This window comes from Bombyx mandarina, chromosome 26 (assembly GCF_030267445.1).
Source record: "Bombyx mandarina strain Sakado chromosome 26, ASM3026744v2".
NCBI classification, from domain to species: Eukaryota; Metazoa; Arthropoda; class Insecta; order Lepidoptera; family Bombycidae; genus Bombyx; species Bombyx mandarina.
Genome location: NC_143232.1, coordinates 4,037,071 through 4,059,530, shown reverse-complemented (window position 1 = coordinate 4,059,530; position 22,460 = coordinate 4,037,071). Strand labels below are relative to the sequence as shown.

At 35.7% G+C, this 22,460-nt stretch overlaps 1 protein-coding gene across 2 annotated transcripts in view; it reads left to right on the top strand.

Annotated features, from left to right (window-relative positions):
* LOC114248399 (octopamine receptor beta-2R) overlaps positions 1-19,734 on the top strand; it is a 168,644-nt gene extending 148,910 nt beyond the window's left edge. For both annotated transcript variants that reach the window (XM_089738919.1, XM_089738918.1), the window contains 4 exons: positions 9,294-9,558; positions 9,909-10,105; positions 11,659-11,917; positions 12,625-19,734. In XM_089738919.1, the coding sequence (XP_089595045.1) occupies positions 9,915-10,105; positions 11,659-11,917; positions 12,625-13,356 (1,182 nt within the window). In that variant the 5' untranslated portion in view covers positions 9,294-9,558; positions 9,909-9,914 and the 3' untranslated portion in view covers positions 13,357-19,734. The remainder of the gene's footprint in view (positions 1-9,293; positions 9,559-9,908; positions 10,106-11,658; positions 11,918-12,624) is intronic.
* The last annotated feature ends 2,726 nt before the right edge of the window (positions 19,735-22,460 follow it).

Below are 22,460 nucleotides of genomic sequence, written 5' to 3'. Positions count from 1 at the left end.
TAAACAATCCAGGATTATTTTCGTTCCGTGCATTTCCTCTTCGCATAATTCGATTATGAAAGCCCGAAACAAAGTAAAGGAGTGCGTGTTTCGTTTCATTTGGTAACACGCGATTCGCTGAGAAATTTCCGTTTTTTTTTTTTCTCGTAACAAAATGAATGCTAGTTGATTTTTTTTTCGGTCAGCGATAGCCGGTATTGTGTTTCGATATCATTAGTTGAGCTCGCTATAAATAAACGGTTTCATTTTTGGATTTTCTTTTTTTTTTTTGCTGGTAACATTTTGCTGTGTTTTTTTTTTCCACTATGATGTTGGTTCAGACATAGAGAAAGGAAAAAGGTCGTAGACATTACAACATGAATGCCGTTGGGATATTAGGTTATATTTTCAACTAGCGACCCGCCCTCGCTTCGCTTCGGAAACAATAAATTTTATTATTTATGTGGTTATTGTCGTACCGCGGGTGAAGCCGTGGGGTGAAGCTAATCTACAAAAAGTTGCCTAAGTTACTCCTTATATCATCAGCTACCTATCAGTGAAAGGCCCGTCAAAATCGGTGCAGCCTTTTCAGAGATTAGCCGGAACAAACAGACAGACAAATGTAAAAAATGTTATTTTGGTGTATGCACCGTATATATATTAATATGCATGTAGTAAAAAGAGGCTATTTCAATATTACAAACAGACACTCCAATTTTATTTATATGTATAGACATTGTATTATGACAGTGACTGTATTATTCTTTGTTTGGAGCGTATGATGTTTTTGCATTATAAATAGCGTACTCATACGGATGTACAACGTACTATAGCTGTCACCTAGCGATAATTGTTTGCTATAACGCCAGTATGTATTACTTACTCCCTTGCTATGGTTTTACAAATTGCCAATATGCTTAAAATAGTGATTTTAACGAAAAACTGTTATAAAGTATTAACTTGCAATTCCAAAAAAGCTTCCAATTTACTTTTGCAAGTATGTAACTATGTGTTTTATTTATTTATTTTATAATATATGGCTTTGGTCACCATCGGTGTGATGCTTTTGCAGTTTATTTTCGAAGACGCAAATTAATTTTTAGGCATAGATTTTATCACGGGCTTTGAGCGCGGCGACTGAATCAAGAAATTCCGTAACGAAGATAACCTGACACCCCGACTACGCCTACTATGTAGCTCGCGTTCAACACATTCACACGTTACGCTTGTGTAGTGTTTGTGAATAAGCGCGCGGCGTGACGTCGCACGGCCGCATGCACATCATGAAAAGTCTGCCCATCTCTCCCTCGCGCGGTCTAGGTTATGAGTGTGAAGGGGACAGTTAATGTTTTGCTTTTGTTAATATTTATAAATATAGCGTGGTCTTATTTTATTGTTGTTTTAATATTAAATTATTATTGTCGATTTATAATTGCATAAGTTGATAAAAATGCTATGCAATAGCTTTACCGCGGCAGTCTCCGAGTGCCACACGTGTTTTTCTTTAATTTAGTTACGGTCTTCGGGTTTGGTTTTTTAACAATTACATTCGTCGTTATGTTTCTCCATTTTATGAATGTTTCGTTTGAATTTCGACTGGTAAATCTTACGATTAATTCGTTGACGATTATAATTTTCCAAACACCGAAACAAATTGACTAAAATTGCTTCACCGAACAAAATTCAAATCGAAATACGGTAATTATTTCAAATGAAATTTTCAATTGAAATCTTTCAGTTCCAGTAACAGTGTTACGGATACTTAAATATTCATTTTTATTTGACAAAGAAAAGACTGAATGTTAGTGATATGCTTTAACATTATTCCTTAGATAGTAAAACTCCTTTTGTTACCGATAACCCAAAACATATTTATCCTCGTCTTTTGAGTGAATTTCTGCGAAACCTTTAAGGTTGACTTAAACAAATTACGTCGACTTCGGATTATAACAGCTTTCCCAGAATTATTCTACTCATTCTTATATACGATTGAAACTTGGCCACATCGCTGCGACTATAGAACGTAAATTTGCGGTAATATGTCTAGCAGATCCGCAAATCTTCATTGATCTTTCATCAACAAATGGGTTAAATAAAACTCTACTTTTACAGCTTAATTAGAAAAATCGATCAACAAATGAACCAGGAACTAACGTCACTCAAACCAATCATAGTCATTATCATCATCAAAACAATCTTCCACCGATCCTTTCCAATATAATTTACTGACGTCATCAATAACCATTACAAAATACAGTAGATGAATTAGTGACATATTTTAGATATAGGTTACATCGTTTCATTTTTGTAAAAGGCAGAGTTCGACATCATAGCTTGTATGCAAGCAATTTGATACAAGAGATCGATGGTTATATATATATTGATATATGATTGATGAACCAGGATGATACCTACAAAACGCTGTACCGCCATTAAGCCTCACAATCACTAAACTAGTGTTTGTTCCTTATAGATGCAGGAAATACATTCGGAACAAATACGAATACAATTCACCTCGAATAACGGAAGCCACAGAGATGGCTACTTCTATCAGGAATCAATTGACTAACCCAGATTCCATGATAAGGTGCGGTAAACGACATTAAGCACTAGAGGAATAAGGCGGTCAAATCAAGTCAAAGCCCTAATCAATTGAAGTAATCACACAGATCGATGAATATTTGAAAGTAATTCGAAACGTCAGCTCTCTGGTCAATTACTCCAAGCGATGACTCATTTAAAATTATTACGGCTCGACGAGTCAATTTAGAAATTGAAAAAAAAAAAAAAAACACGATAGCTCAAAACGGATTTCTTGCAAATCTTTTCGTATAAAACAAAAGGGAAATAATGACAGATCGAAATCGGCCTCAATAAATTGAAAACTAAATTGGGCGACGATTGGGGGAATTATTTTTATTTTTTTGGAGAAGAAGATAGCTTTTTCCGTGGTTCCGTCGAGCGAAAACTGAAACCATTTTTGTTTTTTTTGTTTTACTTATAAACGAGCTCAAGTTTCATCAGGCTTACAAGGGAGTACCAGAACCTATAGACTGTCATAGAATGAATAACGCCACCCAAACCCACCCACCTCAAGATATTTGTGTAAACGGGAACCAAGCCATAGGAGCCTGTGACTCTGGATTGATTTTTAATAATCATAAATTTGCAAGATAGTTCATGTTCTGCTCTCATATAGATCTCTCTCACATGGATTTTTTTTCCGAGAACATATTTAAAATAACTTCATTTTACTCTATGGTCATCCAATCGGCATAAGTAGTTCAGCATAATTCTCTTTTGGTAGCGTATCGTAACCAATTTCTTTATAGTTTCCGTTCGTTTCCCGTGAGATTTCAATTTGCTACCTTTTATTTTAGCAGCGTCTACTCACAGTCACAGTAAATCTGTCGGCAGTATAATGGTAATATTAAAGTGAATATAATTAATGCTTATTATATCTACTAAAACGATCATGGCAAGATATAAATTTTAATTTGTTAATATTATATAATCTTGTTTAATTATTTTATTTTATGCATAAAAGTACATTGGTGGAGTTAATGCATAAATTATCCTGTACCAGTCCATCAAGGGTAGAGTTGTAGAGTAGAGGTGTAGAGTCCAGTGGTTAGTACATTCTTTTTTGAGATATAACAAAAATAAGAATAATATTATATATTATACATACAGTATACACATATAGGCATAATATATGTATATAATCTATCGTTAGTTCGTTCGACGTCATACTTATTGAATTTGCGTTTAAGTGAGCTTTGTTAAGTTTTCCGCCCAATTTCAATAGATCAATTCAAGATTTCGATAGACCCTTTCCAATTAACTTTACTGGGTGACTAAATAGAGATATCAAGGTAATCTTCCAAACTCACAGATGCAAACATGATTTATTCTGTTTTCTTAATAAAACAAAATCAGTATAGTAAGTAAAAGGAAAAATTTCAGCATTTTTTTTATATAAAAGACATGAATATTCTATTGAGGCCGTTAGCATCTTTATTAAAGGCCATAAATTTTTATTTATTAGGTTTTTTTTTTCACAGAAAATAAGCAATACAGTTTTATAGAGGACCACAGCTTGTCGCCGAGTTTTTATATATAATAAATCAAAATATACGTTGAAAGGGGACTGTTATATTTTTTTTGTGACCAAACTTAGATGCTAGGTTTGATCTTAATAGCCGCGTATTATATCGGACATGAAATTTCCAAATACAATCTACGGTTAATAGGTTCTCAATTGTTTAGCGATACATATAGGTGTACACCTACGGTGTACGGTTTCAGGAGTCTACAGATATTACTGTTCTTCTATGCCACTACTGTACATTGAGAGAGTAGTCCTCCCGATCCACCCTCACACACTAAGGCAGCATCCCTTAGGCTGTTGAAACATCTGAAATATGTACAAGTCTAATATATTCATATTCCGTCATCTTTCAGAGAACTGCGCCCTTCCTACAGGCCCTAATAAATAGAAACCTCATTGCAATTATAAATTCAAAGAGATACTAGGTATAAAGAGATTTGATGTTATAAGACGCATTTTTGTGAATCAAATACAAAATTATTTGCAGCGAACCAGTCGTGTGTATTTTAGTGTACTATTTACGTTCTTATACTCCACTGAGAAAAAAGAATGTCAAAGTCTCAAAAACTGATATTAATGAATCGATTCTCAAATTTTTTAGCCGCAACTTATAATTACTTCACCTTAGATATAGACAAAGGGGTGTATTTTTTTATTGCTTAGATGGGTGGACGAGCCCACAGCCCACCTGATGTTAAGTGGTTACTGGAGCCCATAGACATCTACAACGTAAATGGGCCACCCACCTTGAGATATACGTTCTAAAGTCTCAAGTATAGTTACAACGGCTGTGTTTCACGGCAGAAATAGGCAGGGTAGTGGTTCCTACCCGCGCGGACTCGCAAGAGGTCCTACCACCAGTATACTCATAGTAAGTCCTTAAATAGACAAGTAAATTACAAATTTAACAAAAATTTAAACACCATTTACTATGAAAACGTTTCACGTCATTGAATAATTATTCTTTTCCCTCTGAGCTCGAACAATTATTACGAATCCTGCCGAGAGATTTCTGGAACATTAATTTTAGTTACAAAAAAAACCGCATTTTTCAACAATCATTAAGCGGCCGAAGAACAATGAAAGCATTAATTTTAACGAAAACATTTTAGATAATGAAAGGTTTTCACGTAATAATTTTGATACGTTTATCTCCATTAATTTTTAGAGGCTTATTTAATGTGTTTTAATAAATTTTCGTTGGAGCAATTGAATAAAACATTTAATGATACAATTTCTAAAGTCATTAACGTGTTTTTAAATATATCTTTAAATATGTAAATTTAAATAAGGAGCTGACAAAGTTAGCAAACATTTTCAATATTTGAAGTCGTCGCGGCCTAAAGGATAAGACGCCCGGTGCATTCGATGCAGCGGTGTTCGAATCCCGCAGGCAGGCACCAATTTTTCTAATGAAGTACGTAGGTACTTAACAAATGCTAACGATTGACTTCCTCGGTGAAGGAATAACAACGTGTAATAAAAATCAAACTCGCAAAATTATAATTTGCGTAATTACTGGTGGTGGGACCTCTTGTGAGCCCGCACAGGTAGGTAACACCACCCTGCCTATGTCTGCCGTGAAGCAGTAATGCGCTTCGGCTTGAAGGGTGGGGCAGCCGTTGTAACTATACTGAGACATTAGAACTTATATCTCAAGGTGGGTGGCGCATTTACGTAGTCGATGTCTATGGGCTCCAGTAGCCACTTAACAACATGTGGGCTGTGAGCTCGGCCACCAATCTAAACAATAAAAAAAATTGAGAAGCTGTGGCATACTAATCTCATGTTGTGGAGCTCGATGTGGGAAGAGTAGATTTCAGGCGTAGGTCCCCATCAGTAATTACCCAAATTATAGTCTTTGCGGGATTTATTTTTACTAGAGGTCCCTGTGTAGTCGAAATTCGACTATAATAAATTGGAATTGTAAGTTTGTACACTATTATGATTGTATTTTATACTTCTATAAACACAAATTTCGCCAAGGCTACACTATAAAAAATATTAATAAAGACAAACAATATTTAATTTTAATCTATTCTCAATTTGACCACAGACGTCAAGAACAAAAGTTTGACAATAAATAGTATGCATGCGTGTGTGCGTCAAATACATGGCATGTAGTGTGTGTAATGTTTTCTTTATGGATTTAATGTATCTTTTATGCATAATTAAAAAAAAAATATTATCATTATGCACTTCTTCTCTATATTCTCTATAAGTGTGGAAAATTTTATAATCCTCCGTCCGCACAATTTTCGTAAAAAGGGATACAAAGTTTTTGCTTCACGTATTATTTATTTTTATTACGCGATGCCTTTTATCTCGGTAGAGTCTTGAAAGTCTGCTTGAAAGACTTGAAAGTCTGAGTCTTGCGAGTCTTGAAAATTGGCAGTCGCTTGATATACAGGCTACCTTATGATTTTGACTGCGACAACCTCAAAAATACCGTAAATCGATAAGTTAAGATATTGAAATCGTATATGTGACGGTTACAAAAAGATTTTGTCGTCAAAATCACTCACAATGTAAATTTAAATTAATTATAAAACTTTCTTATGTTTTTTTTTTCCTACCTAAGCTGATCATAGCCTTGAGAGGCTATTTCAGCGTAACCGTGGCTAGTAGATGAGCTCACGGGGCTCAAACCTGATGACGTTGCTAACACGAACCCTAGCAAGAGCCGTGCTTCGCAGAATCTACCGCCGGATCGGAAACGCGACCCACTGAGAAGATCCGGCGAGAAACTCAGTGGGCTGTGTCTGGGAGTTAATTTACTCGTCGAGCCCTTCGACGAGAACGGTGACCGGTGCTTGAAGTACCTAGAAGCACCGTTAGTGGATCGGGAGGACTTTCTTATGAATTGCGATAATATATCATGTAACTTCAAAACTATACCAAAAACTATTAAATTTAATCTAAAGCACTGACCGTAAAAAATAATTTTAGGTTTTCATTCTTTTTTCTAAGCATTAACATTAATCGTTGCTTCTAAAAGGTGATTTTTCGTTAACATTTTTACACAAAACTGAAATTAAGTTTTAAGAGTTCTTTCTTTAAAAGGCCGAAGTTTTTATTGTATTCTTAATTTGTAAAATAATTAAGCATCCTATTTTTATGCTCTAAAATTAAGTGCTTAGTAAAAAGTGATTCAGAAACAAGAAAAATGTGGAGATAAAGGGAGGAAATATGTTTCTGTTTTATTAATGACTAATTACTAACGTGTTTTGAGATTACTATTATGTAAGCCTGAAATTTTAATGTCAACAATAACTTTTTACTTTTTAATACGCTTTTCTTAGCTTCAGGCGTATGTATGTTCGTATTTAAAGGAATCTTTGAACATGATTTTGATCCCCTTCAAAACGTCGGATTAACTCGAAATTTGATATACTTATTAAGGACCGATGACAATTCAATATTCAAAAAATATTGAAAAAATTGAAATACAACTAAAAAATTAAAAATAAATATAATATTTTTTTTCTTACGCTATTTTTAATTCAAATTTATTAAAATTTACTTTCTATTTTTTAATTGGATTTTCTATAAAAGCGTATTTTGTTAATTTTATTATTATTTATTGCATAGATGGGTAAACGAGCTCACAGCCCATCTGGTGTTAAGTGGTCACTAGAGCCCATAGACATGTACGACGTAAACGCGCCACTCACCTTGAGATAAAAGTTTTATGGTCTCAGTATAGTTACAACGGCCGCCCCAACCTTCAAACTGAAACGCATTGCTTCACGGCAGAAATAGGCGGGGTGGTTGTACCTACCCCTGCGGACTCTGATGAGGTTATCATGTCATACATCTTTCCGTGAAGCCGTGAAGTTATTCTATTTAAGATAATATGGTGTATATTATCTTTTTTATTCGCTGAATGAAGCAATTTATATACAGCTACTTTTAGAAAAAACTGAATATAGTATACGCTCCTTCATTCGCGTTTTCATTATTCGCGGATTAAAAAAATGCGACCCAATTCCTATGTTCGCGGCTAAAGATTTCTTTATTCGCAGATCCAATCATTACATTAGTACATGCACGTTATTAAAAAATGATTCCGATATCTACCTAGATATAGGTCGGTGGGATACCTATTCCACCCACTTCGGCCGGTACTTGCACAAAATTACTGGAAGGGAACCGACGGCGCAGTGCCACCATTGTGCAGACCACAACGAGGGTGACACAGTGGAACATACATCGGCGCGTTGCTCTGGATTGGACGTGCAATGCGTTACCCTCGTCGTGGTCATAGCAGAGGCCACGCGTCGTGGCTACGATGCTCGGTAGCGAAGCGTTGTGGAAAGCAATGCTCGACTTCTGCGAATCCACCGTCTTGCAAAAGGAGACGGCGGAACGAGTGAGGGAGGGCTCTTCACTTTCCGCACCGATCCGTCACCGTCGAGTCGGGGGCCGTAGCAGACAGTGTCAGCGTACGCCCTGCAGGAGGCAGTTTCCCAGCGGTGAAGGTCAAGGGGCGACCTGAGGGGATTGAGGCCGCGCGGCGCGCTACCATAAATCAAGCGCGCTACCAAGGAGCAATATTCGAGATAAAGGAGCAACCGGTTGGCGGTGTATCGCGTCCCGACCCGGCAGGCTGGTTCTGGTCCAGTGGGGTATTCTGAGACATTAGCGGCACCGTCTGGACGGCCGACGTTTCAGAGCCTTCGATTCGTCTCGAAGGCTCCGTCGCCCGGGCGTCCTTGGGGTGAGGTGCGCCGTCTAGTTGTAGTGTTGACCGGGGTAAGCCCCTTATCTCATCCGGGTTCTGATCTCGGAGGGGATCGAACACAAGGGCGAAGAGTGCAGGGGAGTCGTTTAGTGGGTAGGGTCCTGAAAACATCTTTGGGCCCGCGGTTTCGTGGACCAGTCCCACATACCACGTGCGTCTCCTATGCGCGCGGATCTCGTAGGAGGCTCGGCCCCCGGCCGCTATCCAACGATAAGGTATCCAACCAAATATCCTTTGTAAGCGCGCTTTTCCATATTCACGGTCTCTGTATTCGCGGCATATTCACGGAACATAGCCCCGCGAAAAAAGAGCTTTTACTGTATATCAAAGGCATAAAAGCCTTTCAATTTTTCTCTCTGGCATCTACAGCCCGCTTGATAATAATTGTTACTATTTCGACAAACTATGGAATATAATAATCACAAAATAATATTTGAACAAAAGCTTTCTTTGTTACAGCTATCATGAGATCTGACGAAGAGGATTGATGAAATCCAAACGAATAAATAAAGAAGATGTACGCTAGAGGACATGCAGAGAATTTGAAAAGAGAAACCGTCAGAAAGAAAATGAATTTGAACATCTTAATGTTCAAATGGCTTAAAACTGTTGTTTGAATAACTGTAGTGGGAACGATGACTAATGAAACGGAATCGAATTGGGTTCTTGGGTGTGAGGATGCTGGTGCTCTCGTTACTGGCTGCATAATACGGACGAGATAAAGGTGAGTTCGTATTGTGGGAATTTTTTTAATACCTCAAACGCTATCCATATGATTGGGACAAAACTGCATCGTCTGCATTAATATTTCAACAAATAGTACTGTTTTTTTTAATATTATTATTATTATTATTGTATTCCATTTTCGAGCCGATGAATTGCCAATGCTATGTACGCCATTGTTGTCACATGCATCAGGCCATAAATTAAATAGTTTAAATTTATTTTCAATGTTAGATGTTTGTGATGTGGCAGTACTTATTTAAATAAATAAATAAGCTATTGAGAAACTGTAGACAAAGTATTTTTCATCGGGTTCAGTTTCAAATTAATTCCATTAGATATTTTCCGTAGCCACCTATGGATCGAGAAAACGTAACCCATCATGCAGTCAACGCGACTGTAAGCGCGACAATCAACGGGACGGCCGAAGAAGAGTATGACGTCACGCAGGGCGTGTTCTTCAAACTCCGGATGTCGGTGCTCCTGCTCATCGTTATCACGGCTGTGCTCGGGAACATGCTGGTCATCGTCAGTGTCATGAGGCACAGGTAAATTTTCTGGTCTACGAACATTATTGTAAACATCAATCACCAAAAAAGTTAAAAGTAAACTTAACATCATGTCTGAATTATTATTTTGTACTAGCTGACCCGGCACAGACTTCGTAGTGCCTCAGTCAATAAATAAAAGACTTTTGTATAAAATAAATTCAAAACAAAAGGAATTCGTCCGACGGGGGACACATCAAAGGAAAAACAAAATTGATATTTTTATTTAATTCCGAACACTTTCATATTTATCTAACCTTTTAAACCTTCTCTGGACCTCCAAGACGAAAATTAGCCAAATCAGTCCAGCCGTTCTCGAGTTTTAGCGAGACTAACGAACAGCAATTCATTTTTATATATACACAGATTTGTGAGTCGGTACTACTAGTACCTTCTTTATTGTACACAACGAATTCAATTTTGTGAAAATCGTCTGTACTTCATTTATAAAGAATGTTCATAACAAGAAGAAAACTGAATGTCCTAAAACAACTTTTTATAACTTATTTGTTAAAATAGTCACTAGACCATTTACAACAGCTACGCCTGACCTATCTTGAATTATAAGTATTATAAACTTCTTTATAACCTTCCCACGCATAATACTTTTAAATGGAAACATTTTGCCTCATAAATAACTTTGCAGATTTCGAAAGGTCAAAATATGCCAGCTATTACTTAGCAAGACTTCTTAGTACATTTCAGATTTTTTTTAAATAAATTAGTTTTATTATGACTAGTGATCAATAATGTACGAGACATTTCACTTAACGTTACAGCTGTTACCCAACGAACTTATTAAGAACTTTTAGTGTTGTACCTACTTGAATTTGTGTAGTTACAAAAGCTCCATAGATATCACTAATGATGTCACAAATCTTGCAACTTGCGGTCCAGTTCTCGCTTGGGTTCTGTAGTGGTTACACGACTTTTTAAACTGGAATACTCGACTGCTTGGTCGCAGAAGTGAGCAAAATATTGGCATACGGGTGTGTGGGCTTTCAAAATTTTATTCCAGGTAGTAAATGGGTTGCAGATTGAGAGTTTAAATGTAAGATTCTCAATAATTTCCTAAATAGTCGTCGTGGCCTAAGGGATAAGACGCCCGGTGCATTCGTGTTGAGCGACGCACCGGTGTTCGAATCCCAGGCGGGTACCAATTTTTTTAATGAATTACGTACTCAACAAATGTTCACGATTGACTTCCACGGTGAGAGAATAACATCGTGTAATAAAAATGAAAATTATTATATAATTTGCGTAATTACTGGTGGTACGACCTCTTGTAAATCCGCGCGGGTAGGTATCACCACCCTGCCTATTTCTGCCGTGAAGCAGTAATGCGTTTCGGTTTGAAGGGTGGGGCAGCCGTTGTAACTATACTGAGATCTTAGAACTTATATCTCAAGGTGGGTGGCGCATTTACGTCGTAGATGTCTATGGACTCCAGTAACCACTTAACACCAGGTGGGCTGTGAGCTCGTCCACCCATCTAAGCAATAAATTAAAAATGTACCACGACGATGCACTGACACTTTCTTTTACGCCTATAGGAAGCTCCGCGTCATAACCAACTACTTCGTCGTATCGTTGGCTTTCGCGGACATCCTCGTCGCGATGGTTGTGATGCCGTTCAACTTCAGCGTCCAATTTTACCAGGGATGGGTCTTCGGGCCGATCATATGCGATCTTTGGAACTCATCAGACGTCTACTTTACGTCCACTTCTATACTGCACTTGTGCTGTATATCGGTTGACAGATACTATGCCATAGTAAAACCTTTGAAATATCCAACGAAAATGACAAAAAAGGTTAGTATCACAAAATAATTGGATGTTTGTACAATGACAGCAACTTCGAATGATCATTTTCGATTGTCCCTATTGTTGATCTGGATGGCAAATATATTTTAACTTGTAAGCATTAAAGTAAGGAGCTGTGGAGTGTTTTTGGCCAAGTTAGCAGTAACGAGCCTCGTTATATTTGGACGACCAACGGAAACTTATACCTAAAGGTTCCACAGCCCACCATAGTCAATATTGCTGTATCCTAATACACGTCAATACATCGAAATCTCGACGGCATTAAAATAATGACGAAAATAAAGAAAGGCTTTCTTTCGGAATACATGATTGCTTTGTAGCAGCACCATAGATCCATACAAGTGAATTCGTCTCCAATAGAAACGAATCAGAAGCGTATTTTAGAAGTGTAGTAACTAGACTGAGCTGTATTAAACTAGCAGTATCCTTGTTCTTGACTTTTCAAAGTATTTATTTCCCGTTTCACTGTCATCAACAAGGCTTAAAGACCAAACTTCGAAACGATCTCATGTTAAGTCTTAAAACAAATTATCTGCACTTGCGGGCTTTATTGTCTCACGCTCGTGAAGTTTTCTCATTCGATGGCCCATTAAATCGTGATACGGCCTTTTTAATTCCACTTGCAATGTAACAGTTCCTTAACTTTAGATGACTTGTTGCCTGTTTTATTAGCAAAGATTCCTGTTTTGTTACAGGTGGCATTCATAATGCTGGCAGCGACGTGGTTAAGTCCGATCACGATATCTTACGTCCCGATTTTCATGGGATGGTATACGACGAACGATTACCTGCAAACAGCGTCGAGTGACCAGTGCGAATTCAAAGTGAACAAGCCATACGCAGTGATCTCAAGTTCTATATCATTCTGGATACCCTGTACGATCATGATATTCACTTACCTGGCGATTTTCAAGGAAGCGAATAGACAAGAGAAGGCTTTGCACGCTCGGGCTGGTAACGCTATGCTAATGCATCGACACTCAAGAGATGTGAGCGACAAAAATGGAGCTCTTCATATAAACGCGACAACACCGACCAAAGACAGGAATATCCTCAAAATGAAAAGGGAACATAAAGCGGCTCGAACTTTGGGAATTATCATGGGAGCATTTATTTTGTGCTGGTTGCCATTTTTTCTGTTTTACGTCTCGACTTCTTTGTGTGACACGTGCAAATGCCCCGACGTGGTCACGGTAATAATGTTCTGGACTGGCTATTTCAATTCCGCCCTTAATCCTATCATCTACGCGTATTTCAATAGGGATTTCCGTAATGCCTTCAAGAACACATTAGCGTGCGCTTTTTGTAGTTTCTGTAGACGCAATTCCTCAGATCTTGACGCGCTGGAGAGGCTCGACAGAAGGGGGTCTGCGCAATTACGCGTTCCCGTTGCTTCTAGGAGGGCATCAGATTTGGCGTCGCTTTGAGTAAAGACCAACAGTTCAGTGACAGTACTTTGAGAGGCTTTAGACTCAACGAAGACTTACTCGTGTAGTACTCACTCCAAATAGTGTGACTGAATTGTATAAAATTAAACGGATATTCGAACTTTGTATTCTACTGTAAATATTTTTAAGATGTAGTTTTTTTTTGTAATTAAAAGCACAACGGTTACTTTTCCTTGTTTTCGATTAGAACGTAAATATATTTATTTCTCAGCAAGTGTCCTTTATTTTTGTGTACTACCTGTAAATAGTTTGAGTTGGTTTGAGAATTGTAATGTAATTTTACGTAGTTTTGCGTGTATCGATGTAAAAATAGTGAACCGCATGTTCCTGGTTTTACCAAAAATTATAATGTAATATCGTCTACACCTGTATAATGATAAATTGCTCTATCATTCCATGTAAATTGTAAAATCAGTTTTCTATTGAGTCGTAAGACTATTGTAAATATGATAATCTCGAAAAATATTACATTCGACGTAACGCTACTACTAAGGCCTAAATCACTTAAAAAATCAGTGGCCATGAAAATAGACATTTTAATAAATCTTAAACGTCTTAATAATATGTGTCGTGAAATAAAAATAAACAATTAGTAAAAAATAATTGATATTATAAATCGTAAATTAATGTAACGAATATTAGTCAAAAAGCTTAAAATTAATATTATTTAAATTAAGCCTAATCGTATTCATAAATAAATAAAATGTGTGTAATTTTAACTTTAAAAAATAATAAAATAGACATATTTAGTCAAGTCATTTCTAAAATATTATTTCGTTCATAATTAATACATAACTATTAGGATCGATGTAAAAACCAATATGAATGTGCCTATGAGTTTATAAATTTAGAGTCATAGAGTTTTTTAACAATAATCATTTTTATTTAACAATCAAATGACATTGATTAGTTTTAAATTAAATTGCATCATTTTTCATATCATTGCTAGCGGACCCGACAGACACAGTCTTACACACTTCTTAAATATGAAAATTTAGAACTATATTTATGAAAAATTATTTTAAAAAAAACATTTTGTAACAGATCGAATTAGCATTTCCGAATCCACCGGAACCAACACAAAAAACTATCAAAGTCGGTCCAGCCGCTTATGACAAGTTCAGTCGCATACGCACCGAAGAATTAGTTATATTATTTATTATATAAAGGTGAACCCACAGGGTTACGACATCAGATATCATCATCTTCACGAATTTTGTTCAGATGCAAAATAACACCACAGATAGCTAATCAAAGTCGTCTTTAATGATTTTATGATTTTACAAATTACAACTAACCACAGATGAATAGGATGAGAACGGATGTATTTCCTGAGATAGCTCCCCCTCCTCATACTAATTCAACTGACTTTATCAACGTTGCCCCCCACGTGACAAAGACGACCATAGACAAGCAACCTCATTGACGTTGACCGAGTTTCTCGCCGGATCTTCTCAGTGGGTCGCGTTTCCGATCCGGTGGTAGATTCTGCGAAGCACTGCTCTTGCTAGGGTCAGTGTTAGCAACTCTCCGGTTTGAGCCCCGTGAGCTCACCTACACACGTTAGGGTGAAGCTGAAATAGCCTCTCAAGGCTATCAGCATAGGTAGGAACTGAAAAAGACGTTGACGTTTTGTAAGTTTGGCAGCTGACAGGCTGAATGTTCTCACGAGTGACAATGACATTCGGTCCATGTAATACCTTGCTTAGCTTAGCACGTTGCGATATAATAATATAAAGTTAGTTTTATGAATTTGAGAGAAAACTGTTTGACTTGTTCTTTTGAGTTGATAATATGAATTGTTTTAAACTCTCGCGGCTATCTACAATACAATGTTATATACATTAAACAAGTATTGTAAGAACCCCTTAAATAATAATAATAATCATCATCATTATCATCATCAGCCCACTGCTGGAAATAAGCCTCTCCCAATCCACCACCTCGCTGAACCCGGTCTTCGGTTCTTCTTATCCACCTCATTTATTACATGTGTTGCTGATTGCTAATAGTTGGCAGTTTGTTGGTAGCAAATATGTTATTACATTATTACATTTAATTACCTACTACATTATCATTTCATTCTCCATACCGGTATAATATAAGATTGTAATAACACGAGAAACGAAGCAATATTTTGTAAATAATTAAATGGTAAATAAAAAGTAAGTATTTATTTTAAGTAATTCGTAATTAAATTTAATGTAATTCGTTTTAATATTTGAATAGGAAGATACTATTATTAAAATGGGGACAAATAACGCTTCAATAGAAAATGAAAATTGATATTAAGTATTATCAAAGTTGTATGATTAACTTATTGTAATGAAATCCTTTAGATTTGGTGTTTTGGTGTTGTGTCGAGATATAATAAATTAAAAAAAATAATAATAAACAATTTCCTAACCCTTAAATCTATGAAGGTTGCTTAGAGCTCATTGGTTAATAACATATAGAAAATCTTAAAAATCAATTGCAACATTTCGCACCGTTGCCTATAAAGGTGTGATGGATTTGAAATTTAATATCTTTTGCATTTAAGGGTCATATTTCGTTGTTGTTATTGTATTAATTAAAATTGATTTTCATTTCAGTGTAACAAATTTACTTCTGATTTTAGAACGATATTGATGAATGCAATTCCAATGGAATTCAGCTAATAAAGTTTAATGACCCTTAAAATTTGAGATAGGCTATTTTTTATTGCTTCTATCAATAAACTTGACTTCTTCTTAGAGGCAAGTGCTTAATAACATTTCGTTAACCAACAAGTTTGATATATTTATGTTATTAAAATTAATTCGGTTTATTTTAAATAATAACACGCATCAAAAGACAGAAGTTCGAAGTGCTAACAAAGCTCCGTGCAATCCCAAATATTTCGAAAGGAAAATAAAATCCATTAAAAATTAATTTCCTTTTTGTGTCTAACTCTTTTATTTTTATTTGCAATTTTTTTATAAACTTAAAATGTATCCTGTTAGCTTGCATTTCCGCGATCTTCTGATTAAACTCTAAATCACTGAATTGAAAACTAACATTCGATTTGGTGATTTAGCAATATCGCTATTGTATAGTCAATGTGTCTTCCTTTTGAATAAGCAATTAGGCTCAATTTGTGTGTAAGATTTAGTGTACGTATATGTGTAGAATAGCCAATTTTGAAAGTGTCTATTTAGCTAGTTGAGCAGTTATACTATATGAGTATATTATATAGAAGTGTATTTATCTATAGGTGTGTCCGGCGTCGCGTAGTGCCCAATTCCGGAGTACGTCAGGCTGTAAATGTGAGAAAAAAAGTAATAATATATGGTTGTGACTTCTGTAGATATTACAACTAATTTTCTAATGATGTTTTATCGAAATTCTAACTTAAAATCTCACCTTTTGAAAAACCATTAAGCTGATTTTTGGGAATCGAAATCTATTTTGTGTAATATTGTAACTATAGCCTTAGATCGGGATTTACATGAAGAAATTAATGTCATAAAAAAAGGTTTTGGTACAGCTTACGCAACTGTACCTACAATTTTTGAACATTAAAAGGAACATACGCCACGCTCAGTTCAATATAACGAAACTAATAAAAACACCGACCCGGTCATTGTTTCGCGAAAGTGGCGCGTCCTATATCTGGGGGGTTGTTTGTGCAATATCAAATTTGGATGCTGACGGGCGTAATATCAGCAACACCGCGGATTTCATGACTCAGGAGTTGCTATATGAACTAATAAAAATTCAAGTGGAATATTCAATACGAACGTTTTCAAAAAGCAATTCGCCCCTGATTCTGAATACAGTTTCATAGCAGATATTAATTGGGTAAAAACAGAGAGTACGTAAGAATTAGTCGCCAGTACAGCGATAGATTAAGTAAAATCTACTACAAATACAATTAACAACGCTGTGTAAATTTAGATTGATAACGCTATCGGAATTAAACCACCTGCCACCAAGACAGCTACAACTTACTCACATTGGAAACGAAATTGAGCAGTATTCACCAATTCCTTTTACATATATCTATTTCAAAAGGCTTAAGCTTAGTACAAAGTTGTTGAATAAACTAATTGAAAATTTAAATGGAAATCCGCTTTATCGAGTAGTAAATAAATCGAAGGTAAAAGTAATCCGATAGTTCACTGATGGACACATCATATCTATTATTAATATTAAGCCATACACAAAGAATATTACTGACAACAATACTCATTTAAAATCGAATAGAAGATTCGAGAAATGACACTTCTACGTGTCTAATAAAGCTGAAAAGAATCAAGCCAACAACTACATTGTAAAATGCAACAACTTTTACGCAAATTTCAACTAACAATCTCTTAAGCCTTCTTTTTCAATCAAGCCTAATTTATTTTATCCGTACCCATTCTGTGTATGTTTTTTTTTACAATCCGTCCATTATTTTGTTAATTGTCACCTTTCCTTTTGCTATCTACGATTTTTCAAATATGTAGCACAGTAGCTCATCTTGTAGTGGATTTAAATATAATGTAAATAATAATCCCAAAATGTGATTCCTTACTTCCTATCTAAATTAAATGTGCTATCTTTCCACGTTCTGTGTTAAAATATATTGTCTTCTGTGGATACTTAATACGTAAAACGTAATTAAATCGTCTGTAATTAAATGTAATCAAATCAGTAGATTCATTTCTGTAGCTTACATTGACTAGTGATGGATGGTAATTAAATTTGGTAATTAAACGCAGCAATATATAATTTTAGTGAAACTAAATGTAATTTACGTAGATTGATATAGTTTTAGCTTTTATGAACGTTCTTTTGCTGATCTGTGTATTAACAGTGTTTTCGAATTAAAACTAAATTATTTTAAGATTAAGAGATTTAAAATATTATTTACTTTAAATTAACGATTATTTATTTCTGTTGTATCCTATTTGAACTGTGATAGTTTAACTGTTTTAAATTATACGTTTTTTTGTTGAATTATAATATAATTTGTTTTTCAAGTAATAGATGCAACGATGATTTCACTGGATTACGCACGTGAATTTATAAACTTAAAAAAATAATAATATATATGCAGAAAAGTTGAGGGTACAAAGAGCCACGAAGGGCTTTCAAGGACACGACCTTCAGCAATGAAGTATTCGACTAAGAAGAAGAAAGAAAGATGCAGAAAAAAAATTACTTAATGAATTGAAACATCGTCATCAAAAACTGAATGATAAAGGAAGCGAACAAAATTAGTGTTCGTTTCTAATACCTACTTTTCTGTTGTTGTGTAAATCTCAGTGTTATTATCTTGATGCATTAATTTAATTTCATTGTTATAATTATCAGAGTTATCATTATTATTAAGACTTGTAAATATTTGTTTTATCTGTCGTTTTTGGGTGACCGAAATAGTAAAATTTTATTGATTATTTAATTAATCATTTTAAATTGGATTCGTGGATTTGGAGTTGAATGAAAATTTTATTGTCATCACAGGGCTTTGCTGTCTTTCTTCTACCAGTATGAAGACAATCAAAAGATAAATGCTATCGATATTATTTAGATTTAATTTACGAAGTATTAGCGTTCAGAATTTTCAATGCGGTAGTATATCTTTAATTTTTGCAATCGCCACAGCAGGGCCTAGAATAGATTTCAATCAATCAAGTTATATCAAATAAACAAATATTAGCAGAACCTCCAATTAGCAAACCAATGATTTCAAAGCACTTGACAGTGTGGTGAAAGAATTGAGTCTACGATTTCTGATTATGACTTATTGTGATCCCAAGCGGATAGGTACTTACCGCCATCCTGCTTTTATTTACCACGAAGAAGGAATTCTTTCCGATTCGAAGAGTGTGGCGGCTGTTGTACGAAACAAAACTGACACCTTTGAACTTACGCTGTAGATGTCTATGGGCCCCGGTAACCACTTGACATAAGGTGGACAGTGAGCTCGTCCACCCATCTAAGCATTAAAAATGAGATTCCGACTTCAAGTTAGTGGGTGTGGTATTCATGTTGATAAGTCTGTGAGCTCCGGAAATAATTTAATGCTCAGTGGGAAACACGCCTGCTTATTGATATAGGAATGAAGAAATTGGACCGCTATTGGAACGCTATTAAAATTAGAATCATTTTTGTATTGGTCGTAAAAGGATGAAGGATAACTATTTACTGCTAACGAACAATTTCAATATCATATAATTCAAACCCAAAAAATAATGAACTCTATTGAAAAAGTTCAAATTTGCATTTCGTTCGACTCCAAATTCGCGTGAACCGTGAGTGAAGAGATTTTAACATTTGGATAAAAAATGTGCGTGTATTGTAAAATATGCTTTTTGCAAAAATAAACGAAAGATGTTTCGTAATTTCTCTTGTGGTTTTATTTATTTAATACAATATAATCTTATTTGCAAAGAATCAAAGAAACTCTTGCTTTTGCAATTAACGTAAAAAAAATGTGAAAAATTTCTGTGCCATATCGTGCAACATTTGGAAAAGTCAGTCGTGAAATCATTAGCAGTTGGCGATAAGTCCGTATTTCTTTAAATCTACTGGTGGTAGGACCTCTTGTGAGTCCGCACGGGTAGGTACCACCGCCCCGCTTATTTCTGCCGGCGCATTTACGTAGTAGATGTCTATAGGCTCCAGTAACCACTTAACACCAGGTGGGCTGTGAGCTCGTCCACACGTCTAAGCAATATAAAAAAAAAAACTACTATTACTCGTTTTTTCTTTTTTTATTGCTTAGGCTGGTGTATGAGCTCACAGTCCACCTGGTGTTAAGTAGTTTCCGGAGGTTTATTATTTAGCAATACACATATACAAAAAACTAATTACAACCGCTCATACGTTCTTAATTGCGGGATTTGAACATCGGTAGAGTCGAAGAACACGATACGCGAACACTAACATCTTTCTTCTCTTTTAGGTGACGATGAATTCAATAGGAATAAAATCTTACCAAAATCTTACAAAGTCTGCAAAATCGTGTCTAAAATGTATACCAGTAAGTTCGGGCACAGCGGCACCGCCCTACGCAAAATTTATTACCTCACTTTCAAAGTCAGATCTTGAATTTTGATTAGATCTATCTATACATACAATTTTACAAGCAGTTTCTGTAGATTGAATAATTAAAACAAAATGACATACAGTAATCAAGAGTACATAAAAAGATGTGTGGTGTCGTGGGACACCGGATAGGAACGAAGTTCCCAACTATAAAAATATTAATTTAAAGTTCTATTCGAGGTATGAAGAAAGAGAGAGAGAGACAGAGAGAGAGACAGACAGACAGACAGAGAAACATGCGACGCCGCACAGCCTACAATAGCTTACTATAGCAAAAAGTGTCGTGACAACTTTTCGTAAGAATTTATAGCAAAAAGTGTCGTGACAACTTCTCGTAAGATTTTTTCCGTCTAGCCCCCTTTCACAACGCGAGATAAGGAACTTCGTTCCAAAAAAAAAATGACACAAAGTAATCAAGAGTACGTCAAATAGATAATGTGTTTCGGTTTGAAGGGTGGGGTAGCCGTTGTAACTATACTGAGACCTTAGAACTTATACCTCAAGGTAGGTGGCGCATTTACGATGTAGATGTCTATGGGCTCCAGTAACCACTTATCACCAGGTGGGCTGTGAGCTCGTCTACCCATCTAAGCAATAAAAAAAATTGTTATAGCATCATGCAAAACTTAAGATATTATCTTGGAGTTTACATTTTTTTTTTTTAAATAATAATAATAATAAATATAATAAATATTTTACTAACAATCACGCCACGTTAACTGGTCCCGTGATAAGTTCGTAAAGAACTTGTGTTACAGGTACCAGATAACGGACATAAATGTAAGATTTTTATTATACACATACATAATAATATATTTAATATACATCCATAATCCTGGAAAATACATTTTTAATTATCATACAAATATCTTCCCTTGGCGGGATTCGAACCCACGACCCCCTAGTGAAGTGACCATGTCACTTACCACTACACCAGACGGACGTTCACTTATGACTTATGTATGATATGTATGACTTATGACCATAAGTACAAAGCCTCTCTTATTTTCGTTACCAAAAGTATTGAATGTGACGCACATACACAAATAATACTGACACATTAATATCGACTCGTGACACTTAATGATACTTAAAGTTATATTCAATGTTTGTAATATGAGTGTGTACTATCTATATTCTTTGCTTATTACTTTTATGGAAAATAATGATTGCTTTTAACCTTCGTCTGTCGTCAAAGCTTAAATGTTTCAAACTGTAAGTATAGTCCATTGGAAATCTGACATTGGGTCATTCTTAGCAATCGGATGTTTTTTGGAGAAGTAACTTATCTATTAGAAGGTATTTTTTATTATTGTTTTAGCGTTTTTTTATGATCCTTGTAGACTAACGAGAATGCGGCTTGGCATACCTGGTAGTAAGTGGTTACCGTCGCTCATGGACCTCAGCAGTACCAGGAGTACAGCCAAGACGCTGCCTACCCCAGAAATATTAAAGGACAATCCAATCAAAAATTGTTTAGTGATTCAAATTTTATCAGGATTCAAAGCATGGATATATCTTAGTCATCAGTAAACTTAGATAGACCGACGCAATTGTAATTCAGTTTAGATAAAGTCTAGGTTTTCGATTAAATCTTATTTTATAACTTAAATAATGCTTTAAGCTTATCGTCCATTGTTCTTCAGTGGGAGCGGCCCCATTATTTTGAACAGAATTGTCCTGTGGAGTTAAATATTATATAAAATCTAGACTAGTGTCAGACATGCCCGTTTTATGACAGAGAAATGAAATTTTTCAAATTGGATACACGTAGCACCCGGTGGGTCGTGAGCTAGTCCACCTATTTCAACAAAAAAAAAAACTTTTTAACTTTATTAATTCATTAGCCAATTAATAATTAAGTTCCTGTTAATGATTAGCCGTCCAAAATGCTGGGAGTCCTCAACAGGGCGAAGCGGTACTTCACGCCTAGACAAAGACTTTTGTTTTATATAGCACAATTCCGGCCCCGTGTGAAGTATTGCTCCCATCTCTGGGCCGGGGCGCCCAAGCACCAGCGACTT